The sequence below is a fragment of the Haemorhous mexicanus genome, chromosome 4 (assembly GCF_027477595.1).
Source record: "Haemorhous mexicanus isolate bHaeMex1 chromosome 4, bHaeMex1.pri, whole genome shotgun sequence".
Classification (NCBI taxonomy): Eukaryota; Metazoa; Chordata; class Aves; order Passeriformes; family Fringillidae; genus Haemorhous; species Haemorhous mexicanus.
The window spans coordinates 41,324,836-41,349,981 of record NC_082344.1 but is presented as its reverse complement, the minus strand read 5'-3'; the positions used below and the strand labels follow the sequence as shown (position 1 = coordinate 41,349,981).

General features: G+C 36.9%; 1 protein-coding gene across 2 annotated transcripts; it reads left to right on the top strand.

Annotated features, from left to right (window-relative positions):
• The first annotated feature begins 317 nt into the window (after positions 1-317).
• HPGD (15-hydroxyprostaglandin dehydrogenase) lies at positions 318-25,146 on the top strand. 2 transcript variants are annotated; one of them, XM_059844556.1, is made up of 7 exons: positions 318-584; positions 754-877; positions 4,492-4,598; positions 15,252-15,348; positions 21,015-21,091; positions 23,034-23,197; positions 24,267-25,146. In XM_059844556.1, exons 1-7 carry the CDS (start codon positions 492-494, stop codon positions 24,403-24,405), a joined length of 801 nt encoding a protein of 266 aa, XP_059700539.1. In that variant the 5' UTR covers positions 318-491; the 3' UTR covers positions 24,406-25,146. The 2 variants fall into 2 exon arrangements, with proteins under 2 accessions (XP_059700539.1, XP_059700541.1); XM_059844558.1 differs by lacking the exon at positions 318-584 and having other exon boundaries at positions 752-884.

Sequence of the window (25,146 nt, the reverse complement as noted above, 5' to 3'; positions counted from 1 at the left end):
AACTTACACAGCCTCAGGAGCTGCCAACAGCCCTTATCAAAGCTCGGAGCAGCTTCTCACGCGATTTACACACACGCACACACAAACCCCCCTCTCCACCCAGCGGAGCTCTGGCTGCCCTGGGACTCTTTCTCCGGGGGACACCGCGAGCCTGTCCTCCCCGGAAAACCTGGGATTGGGAAGAGGGGATGAAGCTGGTCTTCTCTCCGGCTCTTGCTCTCCAGAGCTCATCCAGACACTCGGGAGGACGATTTAATGACCCGCTCCGCCCCTGCTTCCCCCCGCCCAGGCAGCTCCGGCAGGCTCTCGGTCACACGAGTGGGGAGTGGGGGGGGAATGAGCCGCTGCTGCGGCGGCGGCGGGAGGAGGAGGGCAGGAGGAAGGGCAAGAGGGAGGGCACGAAGGAGGGAGAAAGGAAAGCGGGCAGGTGACACCGCGCTGGGTTGCTGCTGCTCGGCGGGCGCGGGGCGGGCGGCAGGAGCGCGGCGGCCATGCACGTCAATGGGAAGGTGGCTCTGGTCACCGGCGGGGCGCAGGGCATCGGCCGGGCTTTCGTCCAGGCGCTGCTGGGCAAGGGCGCCAAGGTAAGTCCCGGGAAGCGCGTCCTCCCTTTCCCTCGCCTCTGCCTGCAGCCGGCACCCGCGGGCGGGGGGTGGTGGCAGCCCCCGGAGCTCGGCTCGGCTCGGCAGGCAACCTGTCCGTCTGTCCATCCGCCCTCCCGCCAGCCACTCATTTCTCTCCCGCCTCGCTTAGGTAGCCCTGCTGGACCGCAACTCCGAGGCCGGACAGGAGAGCAAGGCGGCGCTGGACGAGCAGTTTGAAGCGCAGAGGACGCTGTTCATCCAGTGCGACGTGACGGACCAGGAGCAGCTGAAAGGTAGGAGGTGAGCGCTGAGCCCTGCGCCCGGGCTGCAGCACCGGTGGGCGCTCGGCGGAGAGAGAGCTCGGCGGGACAGCCTGCTCCCGATCGCTTCTGGCACTGACCCAAAAACCATTTGTTCCTAACCTGCAGATGTGAAATATTGCTACCAGCATTACTACCATAATTTCACTTTGTTCCTTGGCACATCAGAAAGAAAAGCCAAAGAAGTCGATTCCATTGAGTGTTGTGGGTGATATTTTTTGCATGAAAGCCTCTGCTGAAGATAATTGCTATTTTATGAGTAATATATATAAACTTTAAAGCTCAGACTTGCTTTTTATGAGGTTTCAGTACAGATTCCAAGCTGCATTCCCTCGTCACAGGAGTAATAAATTCTGTGCTGGGTTGCGGTGCTCTTTACATGCAGCGCAATTACTTTCATTGTGTGCTGCCACAGCTGAAAGAAGAACTGGCAAAAACTGGCACACTACTTCATCGTGGGGTTAACTATAGGGTGATAACATTTCACACACATTTTGCAGATGTATGGCATGGAAGCAGCTTCCCTCATGAATGATTTGCATTTCTGTTTTCACTTAGTGAATAAACAGTGTTCCCTACTGAGTACCATATAGCACTGATGTACCTTCACAATATTTCATAACAGGCACATCACTTCATCAAAGTTTCATTATTAAATGGTGCATTCATAGGTAGTGACTCAGATTCAGATTTTGACATCTCTTTTTACAGTGCCCTTTCCCCAGATTAATTTCTGCCATACTAGATGTGAACAGCTTTGGTCTGTTTGCGTTCATTACACTTCACTGGTCACTTTCTCAACAGTGATCATTGAGCATAGCCATTTCAGAAAACATTTTTGCTATTCCAGAATTCAGCAGTACTGTCCACTGTTCCAAGATAGCATGATTATTCCTAATTATATAGCTTTACATTGTCTATTTGTAAGAAAGATGCTGTACTTTAAATATGGGATCTGCTGTGATCAGCAAAGTTTTTATCAGCTAGGTTGATGATTGACTTTTTCTCCAAGTGGGAGGACTAAGGAACAAGAAAAAGCATCCTAAGGGTAGGAATAACATGTGCTGCTGCATGGGTGTTACTCAGTGTGCCTTGTCTCCCACACATCCTCCTTTCTTTAGTGCCAGGCGAAAGCAGGACCAACAGGGTGTGAACCGGGAGCTGGAGTGAGTAGGACAGGTCAACAAGGGAGTTTTTGGAACCAAGTCAGTAGGGAAAAAGCAATCAGAGTAAGACTGGAAGTGGTTCTTGCAAAGAAAAGAGCAAGAACAGGCGGTTGCTGCTGCTAATGCCTCTCTGATCATTGAATTAATCCTGCTGCAGGTTTCTTTCATAAATTTGCAATCATGTCTCATAATGCGTTGGGGATTCTGAGCTGGTTTTGTTGTTGTGTTTTTTTGTTTTTAACTGTTTTATTTTCATATTTTTCTACTTGCAGTTGTAAGCTACTACTTCACAAATTTAGATTAATTTCACATTTAGGGTTTAAAGGTTTCATCAGATGAATCAAGTCCTGTACTTTATGTTAAAGCTCATGAGTGTGAATGAAGTTCCTCTTTTTTTTTAACTTTAGCCCTTACAGTAGGAAGAAAGTCCCAGTACTAGAACTAGTATTTCTAAGTACATGAGGCTTATGGGCAAGAAATCATCTGCTTAATCTACTTTCAAGTCTTGCCTGTACTTTTTTCTCTGGTGGTCTTTTCACCTAATCCCCCACAAAAATCTATTTGTGAATAGGTCATAGATGGGATTACTGTAGGCAGATAAACTTTTACCAGAAATACTCCAAACACAGATATGCAAAAACTTTTGGTCTTTTCTCAATATGTAAAATAGAAAACTACAATTAGCCAAGTCTGTGTAAATTTAATTAAAAAATCATTGGCAAAATAACTATTATTCATGGTGGTTTTTGAAGATTCTAATTCTTAATAGAATCTTTGGAAACACCTTTCTTTAAAAAGATGTTATTTAGAGAGGGCATAAAAGGGAATTAGCCAGTTTCCAAAATTTGGAAGATAAAAAAGGACCCAAATTGTATTTATTTTACTCATTCAAAATAAGTTAAATACTCACTTCTGCTTTCAATAAAGCCAAAGGTTTTCATTTCAGCCCATGATGATGCAGAAATGAAAAGATAAGTGACTGAAGAGTTGAGAAATCAGAGAATGAATTGGCAACAAACATAAGGAAAAAAAATAAAAGTGACACAGACCAAAACAGAATATTTATTAATATTACAATATTCTAGTATAGAATAGGAATATTAGAAAAATCTGTACAATAAAGGCAGCTGGACAAATAAAACCTGTCCCATCAGCTTCCCAGCTCTTGTTTTGATCACAAGATGATGATTATGATGGATCTGAAGCCCTGAGGCAAAGAAAAGGCTGCTGCAGGAAAAGATTTGCAAACCCCTGCAACTGCTGCAGGAAAAGATAGCAAGTCTGATACTATGCACCTGATTGCCATGAAGGGCCAAGCACCAAGGATCAGAGAAGGAAGATGCTCCTGGGATCACCTTCCAGTGAAGTAATTTCATCAAGGCCTAGCAAGCACAATTTTTGTATACCTGAAATATTGTTGATTTTGAGTCAAATAACAAACAATGTTTTTTAAAATAATATTGGGGAGGTGGTGTCTTGGTTTATAAAATAATAAATATTTAGTGACAAGGAACAATATTTGGAGGGGAAAACAAGCAAGTTGTATGCATACATGTCAGAAAATGTCCTCAGTCTTGGAACATCTTAGTCTGGAATGAACATCTGGAAGTCATCTCATCCATCTTGTCAAAACAGAGCCAGGCCTGAGAAGTTTGCTCTTCATTATGACATCATCATGTTTTTCTATACAAATCTTTTATCTCAGTTCTAACACTGTCACCTGGGAAAACACAATGTCATTGTGGAAGTTTCCCAGTTCTCATTTTGAAATTCTTTGGAAGACAAGTCACTATTTTTATCCTCAGAATAAAAGGAAGCTTCGTATTTGAGAAACACATTATTAAAGTTACCTGACAAGTAGGATATATAATAACTGATCCATAAATAGATACATCTAAACAAGAATCATGATTAATTATTTGTAGTTGAAATAGTCATGTCAATTATTCATTAAATAAAAACTGTGTCGTTAGATTAAATTTGGACTGAATTAAGAAAATTTTTCTGAACACTTGAAGCTCTTGTTTTTCATTCAAAATAGATGGTGTCAAATCTTGACTTTACTAGCTATACAAAACTACTACAAATCAAATTATAAATGCTTAATTTATACAATTGGGGTTCCAAACATCCTATCTAATACAATTGTATAAGTGCTAAGAACTTACAGCTCCTGTTACCAGGCTCTCAAAATGAATGAAAAGGCAACGATGTTACCTTAATCCTTCCACTTTCCCTAAATTTTTCTAATGTTGATGCATATTAGATAAAGTATTTAATTGCATGTTGGTCACTAATGTTTAAAAAAATATTGAAGACATTTTGGTAGACTAATAAACCATTCATTTTATGCATGTATTGTATTTTTTATATATTACTTTCCAAAGTTCTGAGAAATGTCCCTCTTGGGTCTTACCATAGGTGCTTTCAAAAAAGTAATTGAACATTTTGGAAGGCTGGACATTCTGGTTAATAATGCTGGAGTGAACAATGAGAAGGACTGGGAAAGCACTATACAAATTAACTTGGTAAGCACTATCTTTTCTTTCCTGTCTGCATTTTAGTATTTAATGCTGGAACACAGTTAACAGCCTGTGGCTTGTACAGATTTTGCCAGATGGCAGAACATTAATTATTGGATTGGTAAGTACAGCTATTGAAACAATCACCACATAACTGAGTGTGTGGTGGGTCCCTAAAATTGTCTATCCAAGACATACAGCACTGGGTAGAGGTGCTCAGATTACCTATCACCAGACAACATTCCCTTTCTAGAAAATCCAGTTAATTCCTGAATAGGTGTAAGAATTGACTGCCCAAGGCAGTAGAGCTGCATCTACCATAGGCCAGTCTGTTTACATGAATGTTTTAGAACATTTTTGTTACTTGTGAGGCTCAGCTGGCCTTCATTAGAGTTGCCATTTGTTGATACTACAAGTAAATTTGTTTAGCCAAGACCTCCACACTTTCCTCACCAGCCATGCCAGCATAAAATCTGAGTTTTAACACAGGCCACTTCACCATCATCACTGGTAGGAGCACACTACTTAAGGGCACTTACTCCCTAAAATCCAGTACATTCAACAACCCTGGAAAATTAATTTTCAAACAAACTGTTACCACTTCTTTGATATTATCCGGTATCTAGTCAGAAGAAACCACAATATCTGTTTCTCAGCTGAAAAGTTTTTAATTTCAAGTGCACCTTTAGGACATCTAAGCTCCAAGGAATGACCTTTCTAGCATTAATAGAATTTCTAGGTTAATGAAATTCAGCTTGTAGTCTACCATCTGTGAAGTCCTGATTCAGTGTCACTGCATGATCATACTTACTGCAAAGAAAGTAGCAAAAGGAAGCGTTGAAGAGTAAAACACGGAGTTTTCCCATTTGAAATTTGTTGTGCAACAAGAAAGCTCAGAATATGAAAATTAGGTGTGTTTTTGTCAAAAATTTTAAGGACAAAGATACCCATCTTTGAATCCTAATGCCTCCAAAAAAAACAAATGAACAAAATAATTTCAGGACACATAACACAAGCTGTAGATGAGAGAAGTTACAGAAAAATTAATGAGAAAACTGGTACATGAAAAAAAAAAAATTAAGTTTCATAACGCCTTTCTCTTGATTGATTTTTTATCTATTCCTTACGTATTCATCAAGATTTAACTACATATATTCCTATCTCTTTAATTAATTTCTAAAATGTTCCAAAATTGAACGTTAGGAAACTTCATATTGTGAAGTAACAGTAGTTTGTCATCCTCAGTGATAGGGAACATCTGTATCTCTTAGTACAGATCCCTTAAGTGTAAAAGAAGACTGCGTTCTAGATGACTTATTTCTTTTTACTTTTGTGCCTGGTTTTAACACAGGATATAAGTTAATGCAGGCAGCCATCCACCTGTCAAATTTGCAAGCACAGATAATTAGTCCGGAAATAATCTAATCACTGCAAATACTGAAGTCCATGTGAGAAATATGTTTGACTGTGATGCTTGCTGTCTAGGTAAATATCCTCACTTTGAGTGATGTCTTAATAATAATTCGATGTCAAGAGCTTCAAACAAAAAATGTTGAGAACCTCCCCCTACTATGTTGCAGAAGACACCAAGCTGGGTGGGGAGTTGATCTGCTGAGGGGTCAGAAGGCTTTATAAAGGCTCTGTAGATCTGAACAGGCTGGATTGATGGGCCAAGGCCAATTGTCTGAGCTGCAATAAGATGCAGTGCTGAGTCCTACACTTCGGTCACAACAACCCCATGCATCGCTGCAGGCTTGGGGCAGAGTGACTGAAAAGGTGCCCATTGGGAAAGGACCTGGGGCTGCTGGTCAACAGCAGCTGAACGTGAGCCAGCTGTGCCCAGGTGGTCAGGAAGGGCAATGGCATCCTGGCCTGTATCAGCAATAGTGTGGCTGGTGGGACCAGGGCAGGGAGTGTCCCTCTGTGCTCAGCACTGGTGAGACTGGACCTCAAACCCCATGTTCAGTTTGGGCCCCTCACTACAGGAAAGACATTGAGGGGCTGGAATGTGCCCAGAAAAGGCCAACAAAGCAGTGAAAGGTCTTGTGAGGAGCAGCTGAGGAAGATGAGGTTGTTTAACCTCGAGAAAAGGAGGCTCAGAGGAGCCTTATCACCCTCTACAATCACCTGAATCGAGGTTGTAATGAGGTGGGGACAGCCTCCTCTTCCAGGTAAGAAGTGATAGGACAAGAGAAAATAGTCAGAAGGGCTGGGGGAGGTCTAGATTGGATATGAGGAGAGATTTCTTCACCAAAAGGGGGTATCAAGCACTGGAACAGGCTGCCCAGGAAAGTGGCTGACTCACCATCCCTGGAGGCATTTAAAAGGCCTAGAGATGTGGTGCTTGGGGTCATGATTTAGTGATGGATTCGGCAGTGCTGGACTGAGTTGTACTTGATGATTTTAAAGGTCTTTTCCAATCTAAACAATTCCAGGATTCTATTTTTCATTTTGCTTATTACAAGTAATTGAGCAGAAGCAGACCATAAGTGGTCTCAAGTAGCAGAAACTCTGAAACCCAAGTCTTAGAAACCCACATGCTTAACTATCAAGGCAGTCCCCTATGTTTTTCCCCCTAAGGGAATATTATGTACTTTATATGTTATATATATGTAAGTCCACCATAAATGTCCTAATGACCTAATACAGAGTTGAATGTTGAAAAATTTCATAAATGCGTGGTGGTGACTGGAATATTTAAAATGATCAAACAGAATAGAAGTACAGTTATGTGCATTAAATCAAAGTCACTCTAAGATCCAAATGTCTCCACTCACCTATTGATTTGATTGCTCTTTCCCTAACACTGAGTCAACTAACTAGCTTATCTCCATAAGCATTTCTATCTAGTTAGTGTAATTTCTGTAAAACAAAGTATAACACTTTGTACCTTTTGGTTTTTAAATTAAACCAAATAAAATAGCTGATGCATGTAATATTTTATATGGGTTGATTCTATAAAATATTTTTCTGTTTCGTCTAGAAAGGAGCAAAATATATATGAAATACATTATTTTAAAATATCTAAATTTCCTGCTTGTAGGGTAGTTTAAGCACTCTTTGTTTTATTCCTAAGAACAGAAATAGCTGCTATAGCCACACAGTGTGATATGCATTATGCACATATTTTATTTATTTTAAAAGGGGGGAAAAAAATTGACATGCCAGTTGTTGTCTTAGTGATTTCATTTATATATTGGTATAACAAATATTCCCTGCCCCAGTTTAAAGTACAAAGTACAAAAGTTGAGCAGTACAGAGCAAGATAAATCAGAACAAACACATCTGGGGTGTGTTCTCTACGGCTAAAGCAGTTCACAGAACCGGTTGGTCTTCAGGAGCATTTTTATAGGAGTGTAAGGAAGTTCTCTGATAGTACTGCTTGAGAAAGCATGAAGAAGAAGGTTCAAAAAGTGGGACTTGATTTGGAAGGAAAATGGAGTACTTTATTAATACATCTATTTTTTTTACTTAAGTTGTCCAGCAATGCCATCTATTCCTCACCTCAAAACCCCAAGTCTCATGGTGTTTACTTCGTTGATATCAGCCTGATCATCAAAGGCCTCAACTAGTGAAACTCATACAAGGTTACACTCTTGTTATTATGACCCATAAAAAAATGAACTTGGCAACCATACAAGAATTCCATTTTAAAGAGTTATTACCAGTGTAGTTTCAGCAGTCTGTCACACACACATATTTGTGCACAGAATAGCACAAGAGTGTATGACAAATAAATTCTTTTTAAGGGTCCTACCTACAGTCCTCCATCATGGCAGTCTTTATTGCATTCATAAAAATTTTTACCTAAGGGATCCAGAAATTTTATAATCTGACTTTTTTTATTCTTCAAATCCCTAAAGCAAGAAAAGGGCCCACATCTTTATGAGCCTTGAACATATATGCTATTTAAACACATTTGGGTGTTCTAAGAAGCTTCAGCAATTTTATTTTGTGTTGAGGTGGCTTTCTGGAACCACTTTAATTAGAAGGCCACTATAATTACAGTGTCTTTTGTCATTAAAAATGCACTCAGCACATTTTATATGAAAGACAGTCCCCCAATTTACACACAGAGTTTCTTTTTATGTTCATGTCAGAGATTTCTGAAAACTGACATAGTTTGCAGTATACAGTTAAATGTAGCAGTACTAGTATCACCTGTGCTTACATTTTAAATATTACCTTTAATATTAATTTAAATAAAATTTAAATAATATTACATTTTAAATATTATCAAAAGTTTAGAAATACTTTATGTGGCATTTTGACCACCTTACAATTTTAATATTATTTATATATATATTTAAACCAATTCCCCAAATGAAATTCTGAAAAACTTTGAAAGTAAAATCACGACTACCTCCTGTTTATGTGATAATGTTGCAGTTTTAACACATTCTGGCAAAACTTTAAATTTCAGGCCAGAACCTGGGCACATCAAAACACCCTGGTCATATGGGATTCAATTATTTAAGCGTTGTCCAGAAGTAAGTAGAATTCAAATCACACATAAAGTTTCTTCAGGTGCATGACAGTCTTATTCTTCATCATTTGGCAAAATGTAGAAATATGCAAGAATTCCAAGCTTTTACATTTTTCATGAGTTTGCACAATTTATTTCCATAAGTGACAGAAGTAACAAATTTCCGTGAATTTAGAAAAGTCCTTTACTAAAATGAAGTCTACCAACATCAAAATACTTAGTTTGGAACTACAGAGACAATAATGCAGCGCTGTATATTTATGTGTGACTCCTTTCAATATGGCTCATGGGGAAATACATCTTCCAGAAACTAGCAAACCTTGCAGAGTCATTGTTTGCTTATCAGTGAGGACCTGTTTCTCAGAAGGCCAATTGATGTTTCAACAGAAGGCAGAAGGGTAACTGAGCAAACAACAGAAGTGATTAATTGAATTTATTTTTGTGACAATGGCATCATGATCATCACAGGGCTGTTCCCCTGTGCCAGCTGTAAAAGGGAGTGTGCTGCAACCTTCTTCTGGTCCATACACCTTGCTGGCCTTTCCCAGCATACCAGGATAAATGAGAGTGACTGAACTTTCATCCCAAAGTAGTGTAACCTGGACACATGGCTGGATTCAGCAGCTGGAAATAACCACTAGGTCCCACAACAGAGACAAAGGCAAGCACCATTTCTCAGTGCCAGCAAGAGAGAAACAAACCAAAACAAGCAGTGCTGTCTGTAGTAGGTGAAATGGCATAGGTGACTGGTTTACTGACAACCAGTGGCTACCTCAATGGCTTACTTGCATGTTCTTCAGCATGATTTGATGTCAGAAGACTACATATCTAAGGGGAGATGTGGCCAAAAAATGAGAAGTGACACCTCGAAATTAGTAGCACAAGGATCAATCCTCTAAGAACATAAAGAAGCCTCTAGGTGTAATTATTTTTGCTGTTTATATTGTACTAGGAAGGACACAGTTACTTACTTTAATAAGCACAATAGGTCAATGAATTTTTCAGCTTATGGTTTTAATATATGTTTACAGTAACCAGTGTTGAAGTATAATGGAAAGCAAAGGTTTCAAACTAAGAACATAAGACCAGCTATCAAAATGGAATACTGCTCCTATGTCCTTCAGGAATGTGGAGCTGTATTGAACAGGGGGGAGGGAAGTAAAGGAATCTGCACCATAAAAAACTGAAGCATACTGTTTCATTCCCATCTTGTAAAGGAGCTATTGATTCGTAGCAAATTATCTAATCCTGCTATACATTCCTTTCTCCTTTAGGCCTCTTCTTCTCTAGACTTCTTGTTTTCCACAGTTTGAGTTGGAAATTCATACTGAGGAGCTTAAAATTTAATTTCATATAGCAATCAAACTAACCTATACATAGGAATGCCAAGGAACTTGCATGCTTGCTCCAACTTGTCTACATCCTAGAAAATCTGCATTAAAAAAAATTAGTCCCACCTTCCTGTCCAACAGCAAAATGCTAAAATTCTCCATGGATATCACAAGCAGAACTTTTAGTTTTGAAATTTTGAAGTTCATCTTACACAGTTCACAAGGTACTTTTAAATGTTTCCTTATAGATAGTCATTGATTAAAACATCACTCTATGAAAGGCAAATGATCTTAGGTCAAATTCCAGCTCTGTGCTAACCTGCTTTATGAAACCACAAGTTAGTGGCTCTTTCATTTTTATTCAGTACCCCAAGCACTGAAATATCTTAGTTGAGGAGCCTACATAAAATGTTAGGACTGATTACTGTTTTGTTTTCTCAAAGGAATTCATATTACCATATCACCTTGATATCAATATAGTGCTCATCTTCAGCACTGAAGATGCTGATGTATTTTCTCAGCATGAAGTACCAGATGTATCTGACAAGTGGTGGCAAGCAAAACCTTATTTAATAGGTGTGAGAAACTATGTCAGTTGGAACAGCTGCCCTGAAACACTTGGAAAAAAAAGCACCGTGTGCTCAGTTACTTTCAAAGCAACTGTCACTTGAAAATGATGATGATTAATGATGTCCTGGGCACCATCACCAAAAAAACACCTTTTTTTATTTTAAATAGATAAATCTAAAATGAAACACAAAGTATTAAAATGGACAGATATAATGTTGGAATACAAGAACATTGTACACATTGGCTGACATTGGTTCCTAAAGGTGGAAAAAATTAATTAGTGCTCTACTGAAGACTGAGCCTTATTAATATCAGAGTTTCAATATATGATTTTTTTTTTTTTAGAATGATAGAATAAAAGCTATACAGCCAAAGGAGACACAGAAAGAATCAAAGATTTTGTAAGTTTTAGTTTTGATTTTGACACTGGAATCTACATTGCTGTTTAAGAAATCATTAAATAAGTTACTGATTACTGATACGTTATTCTCAAAAGCAGCTGCAAAGATTTTGAGTATTTGCACAATTATTTTGCAGTGTATACCATGATGTCAGATACCATATTGGGTTTATTACTGTATGATACTTCAGCATGTCTGATCTCCTCTAATTTAAATCTGTAATTTATGTAAATTAATGCTAGGACATGTTCCCACACTCACCACCGTAACTTTGTTTAAAAGAATCCTAAATTTTCTGCTGGCAGTTGAAGAGTAAAATTGCCTCCCTTGAGAGCACACTCAGACCTCCAGTGCACCTTAATTGCCTACCCTCATTATGTGCTGTAGTAAAATGCTGTATATTGGTAAGAAAATAAACAGGAGTGTTGCTGAGATATCATATGTTTTTCCACATCTAGAAGAACAATAATTTAGATTATTTTCTGACTTCAATGACACTAGTTTTCCATAGCCAGGATTAAAAAAAAATAATTTTAATTAAGAGTCAGCTGTACCAGTTTTTGATTTACCTACATTTAGTTACAAAGCTGACTACTTTGATACTCTTTGTTCTTGACATATTTATGACAAACATCCCTTGAGCTAAATGCAGTTGTAAACAAAGGGATAATAAAAAATTCAGCTCTAAAATGCAGTCTTCCAGTATATTTTCATCTTACACTGAGACAATTTTTTTTATTAGGTAGATTTAAATTTAACTTTCCTAGGATTTTTATTTAATAGATAATCTATAAATTATTGTTGGCTAAGAACCTGGGATTAAATTATTAGCCTTAAAAGTATGATTGGGGAACTGCACAATCTGAAAATACTTTTCAGTTCTTTCATTTAATTGAAAGGAAATGACAGATATTTTCATCATAACCCAAAACCAAAACAAACTGGGTTCAGAAAACTCATCAATTTTGAGAGGGTTGGAGAGAGGTGGATTCTTTCAAGAGAATGCGAAATCCAATACACAATAGAAGAAAAGTGCCATCTGCTGAGAGTGCAGGCAGGTTCTTCTCACCCTGGGTATGTGGTTCAGAGTTTACCTGCAGAAGAGTTCTGTATTTTATCAGCCCAAAGATCCTAAATAGCCATTTGGCCCAAGATCAGCCACACTCTGTGAGGTTTTTGCAAGGATCACAGGTAAGGATCACAAGGCTATACCAGGAGTAAGGGGCAATATCCAAATGGAAGTCTGCATTTAATTGAAGACCACCTCCCACAATGCTTTTATGTAAAGGAGAAGATGTCTCCAGCCTCTTGAAGAAGTTCTAAGCTAATGGATTCCAGAGGGAGAAAAAGAACAATACAGTAATTTTGATTGGACAGCCACTTTTTTCTTGGTTTATAATTGTGGTTTGGCCAAGGACTCATCTAGCTCTATTATCTCTGAATTAGAAGGAACTGAAAAGCCTTCAAGGAGCCCCAAGCTACTTCCTTCTTCAACTGATTTATTTTCTCTAATCATCCTGAGTGGAATTCTCTTTTTCTGCTCAGCAGGCTGAGGCACTGCTCCAGGGCATGACAGGACCTGCACCTGCTCTCCAAAGACATTATTAACCTCTTTCTTCCTTAAATATCTTCTGTACAGCCTCTCATACATATATACCTATATTTATTAGAAAACACACTCCACTCTTAGGTCCAAATCTAATTTGGTTGAGGTGCCAATAAGTTTATGTTCAGAATAAGTGTATCTTATAGCAACACTACTGTACATTAACAATCTTGGTTTCAATAAATCAAACTTACACATGACAATCAACATTAAACAGCACTAGATCAACCCTTTTAAGGACTCTGCTACTTTCCAGGACATGCAAGAGAAATCTGATTTTGTTTGGTATGTGTCAAGATACTGAAGACGATTCTTTGGAAAGTTTCTGTTAAAGAATTTGATCAACAGCATCCTTTTTAAATTAATCAAAATACCTCTTTGAAAAGGATAGCTTAAACAAGACTTTCCAGGAAAAAAAAAATTTCTTTAAGAAAAATTTTAAATATTATTTCAGAATTTTGAAATATTCATATTTTGTGGAGTTTTACACTATTCCAGGAAATAGATACTCTGAAAATATATTATTGTAAAAATATCTCATGAAGTGCTGAAACTATAGAAAATGGGGAAAGCTGATTCATTATCAAGATTCCAAAGCAAGCTTGGTAATGAGGTCTCAGGTTGTTGTATCTCTGTCAACGGGCAGCCTCATGTTAATTGAAAAATGAACCAGTGATATTAATAAAGTAGGACATGCACTCTTCCAAATCTGATTCCTATTAAAACCAAAAAAGCAAGAAAGATAGCTGAAAATGAATTAGAAGTATTACTTTATATTTTATAACATTCATGTCTAAACATATCAGCTAATGAAAATAAAATATAATACCCATCTCAAGATTATTGCAATTTTGCTTTGGGAATTTAGATAGTGACAGAAAAATAGTTAACATTCTGATTTTAAAAGCTTTTCTCTTTTCCCCCCCAGTTTCTCAAGTCACTATCCATTAGGTTTTAGGCAAATACAGATTCTTCAGTGTTTTTTTTAATGGGAAATTTCTGCCTCCATTATTCTGCAGACCTTCTCTGGTCAAAAATATTGAAATAATCATCCGCACTTCACCTTTTGGACATCTTAATTTATTTGGGCCAATAAATAGCACTAAACAGTCATAAAGTACAAATGAAGTTCTCATTTAAAAGCTGAAATAATATTTCCAAAAGACTAAAAGCATGTCTCAATGTATTTGTCCATTTAAATAGAAATTGTAAAGCAAATATGAAATTCTTACAAAGAGATTAAAAAAAATTGGTAAATAGTTATGGAACTCATCACTAATGCAGTAAATTTAGAGAAATTTGCATTTCTCTAAAGTTATTATCTTCCACCAGGAACCATATCTGCTCCCTTTTTCTTACTATTTGTTTCACTCTCAGGTAAAGTGACTTTCTGGGAGAAACTCTCTCATGATTCCCCCAGCAGGCTGGTAACCCAAGGCTTGGTGTGTCTTTGGACATCTCAGGTTAAAAGTCTGAAGCTCAGTGAGAAGAATCTCAGCAGAATTTCTGACTGCAGAAACAGATTTTAAGGAATCAAGATGATACATACAGGTCTCAGAATTTTTTTTCCCTGAAATTTTCTTTTAAATTTTTTACCTTCTCTGTGGGGCTAGCCTGTGTGGGCTAACTTTCATTTGAGAGGAATGGTAAAACTCCTGTAACTTTAGTCAGAAAATAATACACATTTTTAATATCTTGGGACCAGAAATATATCATGGTACTTAATCCTAAAAACGTGAATTTCTTTTGACTTGAGCCTAATGCAGGTTTAAGTGTTAATGTTATCTTCAGATACAGTCAGTACAGAACAGTCTACCTCAACAAAAACGGGATGGGATTTAGATCAGTTCATCTCCCACTTATATTTTTAGATAAGGTGTGTGTTTTATCTTTAAATTATTTACTTACTCTTTGTTTCATTTCCTTCATAGCTCTTATTTCGCATTTCAATATTTTAGTTTGTTTATTTATATCTTATTGAGAGAAATAACTGAACTGCTATTACTTCTGTCTACTGCAATTGTGCTTCTGAAGTTATTGAGTTGCAATACTGTGGAGTGTCTCTGTGCTTAAAAAAAATTATAAAAATTACCTCAAAGTATAAAAATTAAAGCAATACAGATTCTAAGCACCTCAATAAAAGTGAGTTCCAGTTTGTAAAAGTACAATAGATATTTTGAATAACATCAATGAATCAGTAAAATATTTTGAATAGTTTCAAATAATCTTTGAGTATCTCCAATAATTCCTTCCTCTCTATACCAGACATCGGTGATCAGAGGAACCTACCTTGGCATAGAATACATGAGAAAAGGAAATGGAGGTGATGGAGGAGTGATCATTAATATCTCATCCTTGGCAGGTGAGAAAATTATCCCCATAAACAATATCTGCTGGGTTTTCTTCCTAACTAAATGAGTCATACTGATCAGTCTTACTTTATCTTCTTTTTATGGCCCTTTCCTGGTTAGAAATATTTTGAACTGGTTTTCATCATAGCAATAGAAGGAATATCAAACAACCACAAATTTCATTTGTTTTTTTAAACACAATTCAATAGAAAAAAAATCAGTAATTTTCCAAACCTATCAGTCTTTCATTTAAAATCTTGAGCCTGATGTAAATTCCTCCATTCGACTCCAGAGGAACACAAATGTAGGAACCTCTAAGGCTAGATTGTACCTAGTTTATTAACAAAGATTTTCACATACCCACTCTGTGTTCCAAGTCCTTCCTGTTGTGATTTTCCTGTACTTGAGGAGTCATAAAATTAGCACTCATATTTCACCAAGCTTAAGCAAGCACTTTCTTTGCTCCCTACTTATCTATTCTATAACTGTATTTCAATTTATTGGTATAAAAATAGAATTCTTTGGATCCTACATCAATTAGAGGTAATAGAATTCACCATTTCCTATAGATATACTCAATGTTTTAGTGACTGGGCTCCCAGCAAAAAAGCACAGCTTTTGCTGTGAGGGGGAAACTGTACATGGAGAATGAAGTCACCTGACAACCCTCCTCAAAAATTTTGTGGGGTAGTACTTGCATTCTCTCTTTTTTGTTTGGAGAAGTTGTTCTCTCTTTCTACTGTCAGACCGCCTGTGAAAAATAATACCTCTGCTTCCCAGCACTCAGTTTGTCAGAGGGGTTTTATTGTGTCTGTGCAGATCACCAAATTCTAGTGATTTCATTCCAGGATATTCCTATGTGTTTTACCAAGGAAAAGCCAGTTAAGATGGCACCAGCTATGGTTATCTGATTGTTCACAGGTGTGGATGCTCTGAGTAGTTTAAGTTCTCCAGTAAACCTTAGCTTTTGTGATAAAAGGTCCAGTTCACCCTACTGACACAATGCATATGGATCTAATGCATGCACATATGTCCAGAGGGTGAGGGGTCTTATTAAAAGACTCCACGTACCTTATAAGTCAGCAGTTTTCTTACTGCCTGAAACATTGCCTACTGACACCAGTGAGTTTACCTCTATAGGCTGAAATGGACATTCTATTGGGTCCAAATTAACCTGAAGGAAACTGCTGTTGCAGTGCAAGAGGTCATCAACACAAGTAAAATATTAAACATGTTCACAGAGACACCAATGCCCAAGGCAGTGCTTAAGAGAGGGTAGGACTAGTAAGTGGTTTGATTCCTTTTCTAACTGGTCTCAAATGAACACAAAATTATTTTGGTTTAAAGTCCTAAAAGCTTGGCTGTTCTGCTTGTTAACACAAACAACAGTTTCTTTGCTTTGTTTGGTTTTACATGGCTTGTGTTTAACAACTGTTTCCAAGGTCATAAGGAAAAACACACTTTAAAAGCTAAAATATACTAATTTTGATTGCTTATTTACTTGCTACTGTTTGTGCTTTCTGATTGTAATTCTCCTTTCCAGTCTGAAGGTCTAAATCCTGCAGTTTATTCCATATATGAAAGACAAACTTCTATTGGCTTGCTTAACATCCCCTTCAAGTGTTTTCTCAGAGCTAGTTTCTGTTGATCATTAAACTTCTGAGTGGTTTTGATCCCCACTGTCCAAGTTCTCTGTAAGATACAGACAGCAAACCTTCCTATGTCTTTTTGAGCAACAAGAAGGGTTGTACATAGTGCTTATATACAATTCAATAATATTTCCTTTGCACATTAATTAGCTACATTAATAATAATCTGTACATCACCATGGGAATTTTTCCAGTGATTTGGACTAGGCACAGAATCCAGCCTTACAGTATTACATTTCCAAACACTCATGGTACTACCGAAATTATTTCTGTGAAGTGGATGCTTAAAAGTTTTAATTCAACTGGACCTAAGCCAGAGCCTGTCTATCCAGTAATGAGTCTTCCTTTCTTTAGTCTTGACTCAGACAGGACTTAAAAGAGGGAGAAAGAAATACGTGAGCACATGCAGCAGGCACTCGACTTTGTCTCAAAGCTACAAAATTTAATTTTATTTGATTTGTGCATGCATATCAAGAAGAAGTAATTCCGCTAAACTGAGATAATGAGAAATGTGTTTTACTTCAAATTTGGCTCCATAAGAAACAATTTCAATGATTGCAGGTTTTCGCATTGGAATAGACTTAATTTTCAAATTCAAGTAATAAAATGTTCTAAACTTTCTTCTGTAGTAAGCTACACTTGGTACCTTAAATTGAATTTAATGGAATTGTTACAAGCAACAGAGAAAGCATAAAAAACTAAATTTAACATTCAGATTCCTCAAAGAGCTGGTTTGCCTTCCCTTTGTTGAAAGCTTCAGCCACAAGACATACCTAAAATACCTGTCACAGCAAACAAGCTTTTTTGGGAGCAGATCATATATGTATTACGAGAAAAAAACTAAGCAGATGGTTACATCACCAAGCAAGGACTCTGTCACAGGGATACAGGAGACCAGAAATGTCAGTGGCTGTACAGCTGAGGCCTTCACTTCAGCTTCATGACAGAGCTTCTCGTCCCTCCCCTTTGTGAAAAGCAAAATGCTTAGCAGAATCTGCCAGAATGAGGTTAACAAGAATTAGAAGCTATTCCCTTCAGACTTCACTATTAAAAAAAAAAAAAAAAACATAGAAACGGCACAGCTTAGAATTTTTGCTAGGATTTCTGTTGCACCTTTGTTTTGGCACTCAGGAAGACCAAAATGATATCATGGGGGCATGCAGAGAGAAAACCAGAAAGGTCAAATCCAGCTTAAAACTAAAAAGGCTAATAAATCTTATTCAAAGAAAGGAACTTACTCAAATCTCTGAGGGCAACATGTTCTGTGGGAGAGCATAACTGGGGAAAAATGCTTAATTCTGTTTTTACCAAAGTTCTTTCATTTCATCAAAGTGGAATGAAAGGAAATACAGGTTTCAGCAAAGCCTACTGATACAATTTGAATTTGTTGATAGAATTCTCCACCTCCAGTATTAATTTTTCAGAATGTATTTTTTGAAACTATTGACCATGATAAATGAGGAGTCGTACTGAGACACCTGGGACCATATCATCAACGGTAGAGTGCTCTTGACACCAACAAGGAGAGGAGAATATAAGCAAGGGCAAGAACTGTCGCTCTCATCTTGCCAGGAACTGAGAAAAATAGAACAGAGCAGTTAACATTGGAGCACAGAATTATTGTTGGTCTGCTTGAACTGGTTTTGGTAAACCGAAGGGTGTCTAGAGTCATCACAAAGTCATTTTCTATTCACCATGCAGCAACATCTAGGGAGAGAAAAATCTAGCCATAGCAGCAACCCCCTCCTCCCCATCTAAGAGAGATTAAAACCCAAATGTATCACTTTCCAGAAGTACACTGACCCATCACTAGTCATTTGAACACCCTCCTCTTCTTCTCCCCATTATTTTGGGCATAATGGCCTCCAGTCTGTTTCACTGCCATTCTGCTTTGCATAAGATAATTAAATATTCATGGCAGCAGCAAATGGAATCCAGATTTTCTAATAAATTATGTTAGGAACTCCTCTCTGCTCACTGGTTGAATCAATATGTGGGCAGAGCAGACTCAATGTGACACAGTGGCTCATCACAAAATACTTGAGGAGAGTCCCTGGGACACGCCACCAGCAGAGGCCCAGCTCTTCCCAGGGCAGGGAAGTGGCTCAGAGCTGGAAAGTCCTCACTGGGGTTCTGAGTACTGAACTCAGGAACAAAAGTAACACAGGACTGGTATTGTTTCATGTGAGGAATGCTAGGACAAGTCTTAGATGCTTTATCCAAAAGAGAGATGATTTTTTCTTGGTTCTCCACTTCAGCAAAGATAATAATTTCAATTAGGAAAGAACTGATTTTCAAAAAAACCCCCAAAATGCTACTAGTTCCTCTCTTTCTGCCTAGTTATTCCTGCTGGTTTTGGTATTTAAGTAAGTCTTTGAACCTTATTCCACCTCATTATTGTGAGCTGTGCCCTTCCTTTGTTTATTTCTTGACTTTGTTTCTCTTCCCTCTCAAGTAAAAGATAATTTTTCTTACTGTGGTTAAATAATAAAAATAAAATTACTTCTAAATTCTTCCTCTCTGTTTCCCAGTAGACTTTATCTGTTTTATTTCTGTTAACTGCAGTCTGATTAGAATTTCCTTTATTTGAAGCCTGTAAAAGTACTTGAGAGTTTGGGGTTTTTTTTAAATAGTATTGTATTATTTCTAATGTACCAATATTCCAATGCTTTCAATAATCTGAAGAATGGTGATCACAAAAGTCAACAAACAGAGGAATATTAAGTATTGTGATCACAACCACAGGAGACAGCACAAAAGCCATTTTATAAAGTGAGTTCTCAGCAGAAGCATAGCACATTAATCCAAGCTAAGCAAATAAATACAATTTTAAAAGAACAACCAGACAATAGGTTAAGTTATTCATTTCCCAGTATTGAACCGTGCTTCTTTCACAGGATAATCAAGGTAGCATTTAAATCAAGATAAAACCTTCAAGGTGTCAGGTTGGTAATTAGAGCTTTGGGCTGTCTTATAAAGTTCTTTCCATCAGACAAAATAGATCCCAGCACAAAGAGCCCATGCAAGTCTGGCACATGTAATTTTTCTGGCAAATCCATACTTAGAGTTAGATAGCAAATTCTTAATCTCCATTGAGGTAAAGACACACCCTTTCTAGAAAGCATCACCTTAAGATCTGAAGTATGAAAGATTAAAAAAAATATGAGTTATTAATTTGGATTATTTCCACTAGAATCAAACATTAAGGCATTAAAATTACTATCCTGTTTTAGAATAGCACATTAAGGAAAACATTTTATCCTCTAGCTTTCTGACAGGCTGAAGTTTGCTATTCATAAGGGCCTAATTTTTAGGTGGAACTACAGCATCTATTTGGCCCAGTTCAGCTTTCACTGTATATTAGAAATTGTTGGCATAATTGGCAGAAATGAATATGTGCTTGTGGTCTGTCATTTCTTCTTGACTACCTTTTTATCATCTACTCAATCTTACCAGAATTAAGTTCTTAGTTTTCTTCCAAAACCTCTGTTCTCTCTTCTTTCTCTACAACAAATAAAAATATTGTGCTCTCCCACTCACACCATAAAGATTTACAGTGTTAGCAGAAAATTTTTATTTTGCTTCTCCTATTCCCAGACTTCCTCCCTGAACACACTGTAAATGATTGCAGGTATCCAGTTCACACATTAGATATCAAAGCCTACCTAAAAGACTTTGCTCCTCAGTATACTTTAAATACTTTACTGATTCTTAGATGCCTCAAAAATCTCATTCTTTAGTGCTTTCTTCCACATTGTGTCTTCTATTTTAAGTCATATTTTGTAGATATAAATTTTCCTTTTGAAAGTTATTTTTTTTTATTACTCTTCTTTTGCCTGCCCATTTTTATTTGTCTATTTTTTCTTAGCCTATCCCAGATTACAGAATATAATTTACAAATGCCTACTAATCCATTTTGTTACATCTCTGACACAAGTTTTTTACACTGTAGACCTATACATGTGTTTAAGGTCATCATAAAATAGGAATATGCCACATCTTCATTCAGCTACCTTTTTATTTTAAAGGACTCATGCCTGCTGCATTCCAGCCCGTGTACTGTGCTACAAAGCACGGAGTCATTGGATTCACACGGTCCATAGCAGTAAGTATGCATTTCCCAAAGGGGTGACAGCAGCTCCTGGGGAACACACTTAGGTTTTTCATGTTCCTCCTCTATAGCCACACAACTGGAATTCATTTAATGAAAGAAAACAAAGTGTGTGAAGCAGTGGGGGTTCCCTCCTTTCATAAAGGGAATCCAAAGACGGAATAAGAACAGCATCTGTGTGTTTATGACCAATTTGAGGTTTGGAGAACATAGAAGAAAGATGTTGCAGAGTAATTTAAGGACAGTGAGAGGAGTCCAAAAGCAAAATTCTAATCCAAGTTTTAAAAATACTTTTTCAGAACCCTGTCCCAGTCATTTAAAATTTTGGTTTCCTTATTTCTAAGTCAGGTCAATGACTTTTTTATGATAAATAGGCACTGAAGGTCAAAAAAGTTACTTGAACACATCAATATTTATTCTTAATACTCTGAAAAGGAAAAATGACACATTCAGGATGGGGCATGTAAGATGACCATATTATAAGTTTCAGCCTCCAACTCCAAAACTTTCTAGTTAAATTGAACAAGCAGTGTAATAAAACAACTGGGAGGGAGAAAATACAAATACACTTTAATAGATTAATGTTAAAAATAATCTGCTCACATAAGATTTCCAGTCTGATTCCCAGAATTGAACACCTGAAATTACACTATCAGTTTAATTACATTAATTGCACTCTATCCATATTTTATGCCCCCATCCCCACATAAATAACTCCTTTTTCAGAGTAACATAAAGAGAATAGTGTGGATAAGTGTTGCATATATCATATCAAACACATCAAGAACATGAAACCTAGTTTTCCATTTTTGTTTTCTCATTAGAAATATAAATGTCACATCTAAGCTCAAAAGTGAATTAGAGGAAATGCTGTCTTTAAGGAGCATGAGAATGCAGAGGAAAAAAAGAATAATAAACATAGTGAGCTACAGTATTTACCAGGAAAGGCACTACAGCCTGATGTTGGGCAGGTCTGATACCTTACATCTATGGCTTCAGTGTCCTGTCTCCCCAGACCAAAAGGGCAGGCTGCCGTGCCATGAAAACAATATGTGACTTAGATTATACCTGAAAGGAGTTCATTAAATGTTAAAATAAATAGAACACAGTGTTTAATAGTTATGGTTATTCTTGGATATATCATGTATAGTTCATCAGTTCTGTGCTACTGCTAAGAAAGTTCATCCAGCTCATCCAGTTCATTTGATTAATGCCTGGATGTTGATTAGACTTCTTTGTTACATGCACACTTTGGTAGAACTACAAACAAGGGGTCTATCCCTCCCAGAACAACTTGTTCTTCTTTCTTGCATCATGTTCCTGAGCTGCTTCCTAAAAAAAAAAATCAGTTCACAGGGACTTTCCAGTGGAGATGTTCAGTGATAGATTCATTCCTTAGCAGGGACAACAGAGCAAGTAGAAAGGTTTAGCATTACAGGGATAGAGAACATATTGTATTTCTGTTGATGGGAGGAAGGTATCTTAATACAGTATCTTAAAGATTATTTTATTTATTTCAGAATTTTCTTTTAATAAAAAAAAAGCTCTTATAACATCGGAAGCATACGTTTGGGAGAGCCTTTTCTTGTTTTTGCTTAGAAGAGTTATATCACCCTAGAATACTGTCAATGACATGCTAAAGACAAGTACAAAAAGTATTAAAAAAAAAAAAAAAAAACAGCTTCATGGAAAGAGTTCTGATTTCTCATAGAATTATTCTTCTAACAAAAGAAATGCGGTTTTTTTCCCAGTAATCTAGTGTGATTACTAGAGAAAACACACTTCAAACTTAGTTGCTAAAACAATCAGTAATAAAATCTCCTTACTTAGCAAGGCTGAAAAGTACTTTGTGGTAAATCTCATTCTTTGAAAATTTGCTTACACAATACTGTCTGAAAATGTCGATGACAAATGCCTACCCCTTTCTCTTTTCTAGTTAGCTGCTAACATGGAAAACTACGGTGTGAGACTGAACACAATTTGTCCAGGATTTGTCAACACACCAATTCTTCAGTCAATAGATAAAGAAGAGAATATGGGACAATACTATTCATACAAGGATGAGATAAAAAATATGATGCAGTTCTATGGCGTGATGGAGTAAGTCAAGTCAGATACAATGCGGGTTTTGCACTTTGGTGATGAAGAACAAGGAGACACTTTCAGCAAAATTAAACAAAAGGGAAATACTGCCTCAGATAAAAGACTATCAAGTGTGTTATCTGTATAGGAAGAAGAAAAAAAGGCAGATATCTAAGCCTATTTTAAGAGCACCATCTGCACAGTGATACATCCCTTTATGCATTCCCATTTCCCAGCAAAGTCTAAATCAATTTAGAAAGTTTAGTATGGTTCTCTTAGCTTTTAATAGCCTTTGGTGTTCCCTCATGAATTTGTTTAATCAAACTTGTTGAGAGATACAGGGTGTATAATTTGCAAAGAATTTTCACAAAATTGTCAAGTGAACCAAGATAGAAATCAGACCATGAACTGACAAAACTGGATTAAGAGCACAGTAGCAGCAACGATGGATCAGAACAGAGTTGCCTGGCCCATTGCAGTCTTGCCAACAAAGGCCAAAAGCAGACAGCTTGGACAGACTGTGAGAACATGGCAAGCATAAAGTGATATTTTTTAACACTTTCTTAGCTTCTTACAATTAGCTTCCAAGATGCTTCTGCACCAAGGAAATTTTATGACTATGTTGTTTCACCCATACTTTTCTTTATGTAAAATATTTTGCACCTATTGACCACAGCAAACTGCATGTGAAATTATCCTTAACGCTAATTTGTATGTCAGCTCTGCTACAGAAGAAGGATAAATCAACAGCAAAGAGCTGCAGAGGATTGTGTAAGGATTGCTTCTGTCCATTTCCCTGACAGAGAAAACTTTGATAGGAAGCCCAGTGGCAGATGGATGTCCAAAGGCATTTATCAGAAACTAGAGCAAACAAATGATGATTTGTAAAGTAGCCACTTTAGATGTATGTCCTGATTGAGGAGAATACATATCTCTCCTGAAACACACGTACCACCTCTGCTCTTCCTCAAAATAAATTTGTTCAAATGCCATTTTTTAAATTTTCAGATATATAGATTTACATTGATTTTCTTGTCCTTTTTACATGTTCTGTTGTATCATAACTCTGAAATAACTTTTTTTTCAGCCCATCAATAATTGCTGAGGGATTGATAACAATAATTGAAGATGATACTCTAAATGGAGAAGTTATGAAGATCACAGCATCCCAAGGAATTCATTTTCACCAATATGGCCAAACACCTTTTACATCATCAAAGAGATAAATAATTGTTTTGGGCTAATTACTTTTGGCTTTTCTTACATAGAAAATTTTTTGAAAAGAGTAGTTTTGGGGGGAAAAAGATTAGTGTTGTTTCTAGATCAGTGACAGTGTTTAAACATTTTCATCCTAATAACAAAGAGATAGATGAGAAAATCTGTTGTGGGAAGATGTTACCACTCTATTTTGATTCTGTAAGCACTAGTTACAGTATTTATTTAGTAGAATAAACATACTGCTCTGAAGTTTTTTTTATTATTTTTTAGTATTAGAGGCCACTTTTTTTTCATTCTGGTTTTTCTGATCTACATACTCCAAGCATAGTTTAGTTGATCTGATTTACTTTGTTATAATTCTTTTCACTATCGTGCCTACTTATTTACATCTTGAATTCTTCAGACCAGGAATTCAGTTCAGGAATCTAGATCACAAATGTAGCCATAAGGAGTGAAGAATTAACTTTCTCTTATGAAATGTTAAATAAATGCAACTTAATATGTTGTATATCATATAAGGAACTACAGATTTTTAACTTCTTGGATTTTAGATATTTATAAAATATTTCAGAAATATTTTTATTGTCTTTTATAGATATATATATATATATATGTGAATTTTCTCACTCTGTATATACAAAGATGAATATTAGCATTGATTGAAATGTTTGCTTGCCTATTAAATCTTATTTTCTAAACCTTTAATTACTTGCCTTCATTGAGTAAAATCTCAATTCAATCCTGAATAA